We start from the raw sequence: 4,009 nt of genomic DNA on the forward strand, positions 1-4,009 counted from the left end.
GACAGAGTGAGACTTCATCTCAAAGAAAGAAAAGAAAAAAAAGTCCATGCCAGGCAATTCCCAAAGCACTCACAGAAACTAGGATCCCAAACTCAGGCCCCTCCTGCTCCCTCATTCTGGAGACACCTGAAATGAAACAGGTGCCACCACAACTCGCATGGACATACTCATGCATCAAAGCCAACAGTCACCACCTCAGCGCCTCGCACCCCAAAGAAACGATTCAGCTGTTTACTGAAAACATGAGCCAGTGGAAAAGGCACAAACCCAGATAGAGGTATTTTCCATTTTCATCTTTTTCTGCCAGGGGACTCCCTTCTTTCTCCAGCTCCTTCCTGTATCTTTTGATGTTCTTCACCATCAGGTCCTTCCGGGTCAGTTCATAGTGGTTTGGAAAATGGTTGACTATTTGGTCATCTGAGAGCCGATATCCAGTTTCGACGCTGAACACATTTCGGATGGTTTGCACGCTCATCCTGAAAGAGATGAGCAGGACAGATGCTGGGCAGTGACATCTGTGTGGCAGGAGCCCTTGTTCCCATCCCCGCAAACACCCTGAACCCTCAGCACCCTTCCCCACTACTCCCACATCCCCCGGCACCTGAGCCAGGGGCTGCCCGGCCCATAGCAGCACAGAACAGGTGCCCGGGGACAGGCCAGGACCCAAGCTGTGTGAGGGCCAGGAGCTGTGCTGATTCTGTACCCTGAGCTGTTTCCCTCTCTGGCCCAGAGCAGGGGCTCAATAGATGTTTACTGATTAGTGATAACACGGATTAACAATAACACTGTCAACAAATATACCCTTTTCAGACTCTGAAGTCAGGAAACTCATTTAAACAGGATCTGTACCCAAATTCAGGAAGGTCAAGGACCCTTTCAAAACAAAATCACAGGGGTTGGTTACGGGCCCTGAGTCAGTACTCGATATTCTTGGAGAGTCTGCTGAAGGGGCAAGGTTGGGACAACAGAGTTGAAAGAGAAACGGATTCCTTCCAAGCCTCTGAGAATGCCATGGTCTCCCTGCCACACGCCTGTCCTCACCACACCCGCTGAGAAGCAGGGAAGGGGTACGGAGGAAGAGCTGGCCCCGCCCAGAGCCAGAGTCACAAAACATGGCAAGTGGCCCCAGCCTCTTGCACTGTGGTCCCTGTGCCTCCAGCCTACCCCCACCCCACAGCACCACCCTGGAGAAGGTGCCCAGAGCCCCCAAAGGGTTGCTGTGGATTCCAGGATGGCTAGAATAAAGGGACTCTTTTTTGACTTTTTATTATGGAAAACCTCCACCACACTCAGAAGGAGAGAGAAAGCGTTGAGGGGACCCCCATTGCCCCATTCCCCAGTTAATGGCACGTGGCCAGTCCCGTTTAGTCTGAACCTCCACCTCACTCAGCACTGGCATGTTCTGAACCAACTCCCAGACATCATATTAGTTCATCCAAAGCATTTCTGTAAGATTCTCTAATGGTTTAAGACTCCATGTTCTATTATGTGATATCCTAATTTATATAAGTATCACAACTAAAAAAGTATGTATGTATGTATGTATTTATATATTTTTGAGACAGGGTCTCGCTCTGTTGCCCAGGCCGGGATGTCATGACTTGATCTCGGCGTGCTGCAACCTCTGCCTCCCAGGCTCAAGCAATCCTCCTACCTCAGCCTCCCAAGTAGCTGGTACTACAGGAAGGGGCCACCGTGTCCAGCTAAATTTTTATAGTTTTTTTTTGTAGAGACGGGGTTTTGCCACGTTGCCCAGGCTGGTCTCAAACTCCTGGACTCAAGTGATCCTCCCGCCTCAGCCTCCCAAAGTGCTGCAATTACAGGCGTGAGCCACCGTGCTTGGCAACGGCAGGAATACTTCTATAGGGAAAAGCTTCCCTTCATCAACAATCTAGATGCCTCAAGAAGAGTTCACACACAAAACACAGAATCAGTGCTTGATTCCTTTCCTTTATTTATCAGTTTTTCAAAGTAAAGAGCTGGCCAGGCGCAGTGGTTCACATCTGTAATCCAACACTTTTGTTTTATTTTGGTTTTGTTTTGTTTGTTTTTTGAGATGGAGTCTTACTCTGTTGCCCAGGCTGGAGTGCAATGGTATGATCTTGGCTCACTGCAACCTCTGCCTCGTAGGTTCGAGCCATTCTCCTGCCTCAGCCTCCTGAGTAGCTGGGACTACAGGCACGCACCACCACACCCAGCTAATTTTTGTATTTTTAGTAGAGATGGGGTTTTGCCATGTTGGCCAGGCTGGTCTCGAACTCCCGACCTCAGGTGATCTGCCTGCCTTGGCTTCCCACAGTGCTAGGATTACAGGCATGAGCCACCATGCCGGCCTATAATCCAGCACATTGGAAGGCTGAGAATTGGGGCAGTGTTCAGTTGAGCAATTTTTTTTTTTTTTTTTTTGAGACAGAGTCTCACTCTGTCGTTCAGGCTGGAGTGCGGTGGCGCGATCTCAGCTAACTGCAAGCTCCGCCTCCCGGCTTCACGCCAGCCACTCTCCTGCCTCAGCCTCCCGAGTAGCCTGTACTCTTACATTTCAAGAACAAATGGGCCAGGTGGCTCACGCCTGTAATCCCAGCACTGTGGGAGGCCAAGGGGTCTCGATCTCCTGACCTCGTGATCCGCCTGCCTTGGCCTCCCAAAGTGCTGGGATTACAGGCTTGAGCCACCGCGCCGGCCTCAGCTGAGCAATTCTACTCCTCTTTGTGGTACTGACTGAGGTCATTCAGAAGTTTAGAGCCAGTCGATGGGATAAGTTGGGGGTCCCAGAAGGTTTTCTTCACATCTGGCACCTTGACTGGCCTAGCTGGAGGCTGGAAGGTGGGCACAGCTGCACTGCCATGTAAAAAACCTACCTGTGACTGCTGTGGCACAAGGGCTTGAGGATGGCACCTTCTCACAGGACAGCTCAGGGCACTTGCATGTTTCCAATAGAGGAACTGGCCTGGGCCCAGGCATGTGTGATTTTTACTGTATTCCACTGGTCAATGTGGTCAAAGAGTCTTTCACGAGGAAAGGCCAAAGACCTCAACTTTAGAGTGAAGCAGTGGCAAGAACTTTGTAGCCATCTTTATTTTCTCTCTCTCTTTCTCTCTTTTAGAGACAGGGTCTCGCTGTGTTGCCCAGGCTGGAGTGCAGTGGCACAGTCAACGCTCACTGGAGTCTTGACCTCCTGGGCTCAAGCAAGCCTCCCACCTCAGCCTCACAAGTAGCTGGGCCTACAGGCACGAACCACTACACCTGGATAATGTTCGTATTTGTTTGTAGAGATGAGGTTTCACCATTTGCACAGGCTGGTGTCAAACTCCTGGGCTCAAGAGACCTGTCCGCCTCTACCTCCCAAAGGCTGGGATTACAGGCATGAGCCACTGCACCCAGGCATCCCACCACCCAGCTCACTTTTTTTTGAGACAAGGTCTCAGTATATTGCCCAGGCTGGTCTCAAACTCCTCCCAAAATGCTGGGATTACAGGCATGAGCCACTGTGCCCAAGAGTTCGATGCCCTGGCCTATGGCCATCTTTAACCTGCCACAAATTGGGTATGTGGCTTTTGGGGTATTTTTCTGTTTGTAGTTGTATGAATTTACAGTTTCAAACACATATGATAAGTTCCAATCCATTGCAATTCTTTTTTTTTTTTTTTTTTTTTTGAGTCAGAGTCTTGCTCTGTCACCCAGGCTGGAATGCAGTGGTGTGATCTCGGCTCACTGCAACCTCCACCTCCCAGGTTCAAGCAATTCTCCCTGCCTCAGCCTCCCAAGTAGCTGGGATTACAGGCGCCTGCCACCGAGCCCAGCTAATTTTTGTATTTTTAGGAGAGACAGGGTTTTACCATGTTGGCCATGGTTGGCCAGGCTGGTCTCGAACTCCTGACCTCAGGTGATCCACCTACCTGGGCATCCCAAAGTGCTGAGATTACAGGCGTGAGCCACTGCGCCCAGTCTATTTATTTATTTATTTATTTTTTAAATTTTTAATTTTTAATTTTTTTTTTCTTTGAGACGG

The 4,009-nt window shown here is 49.9% G+C and overlaps 1 protein-coding gene across 1 annotated transcript in view; it reads right to left on the reverse strand.

The window, feature by feature from the left end:
* TTLL1 (tubulin tyrosine ligase-like family member 1) overlaps positions 1-4,009 on the reverse strand; it is a 35,229-nt gene that overhangs the window by 24,561 nt on the left and 6,659 nt on the right. Inside the window, 1 exon segment of the mRNA XM_011984002.1 lies at positions 93-476. Coding sequence (XP_011839392.1) covers positions 93-476 — 384 coding nt within the window.

Source organism: Mandrillus leucophaeus, unplaced genomic scaffold, assembly GCF_000951045.1.
Source record: "Mandrillus leucophaeus isolate KB7577 unplaced genomic scaffold, Mleu.le_1.0 Scaffold26, whole genome shotgun sequence".
In the NCBI taxonomy this organism is placed as follows: Eukaryota; Metazoa; Chordata; class Mammalia; order Primates; family Cercopithecidae; genus Mandrillus; species Mandrillus leucophaeus.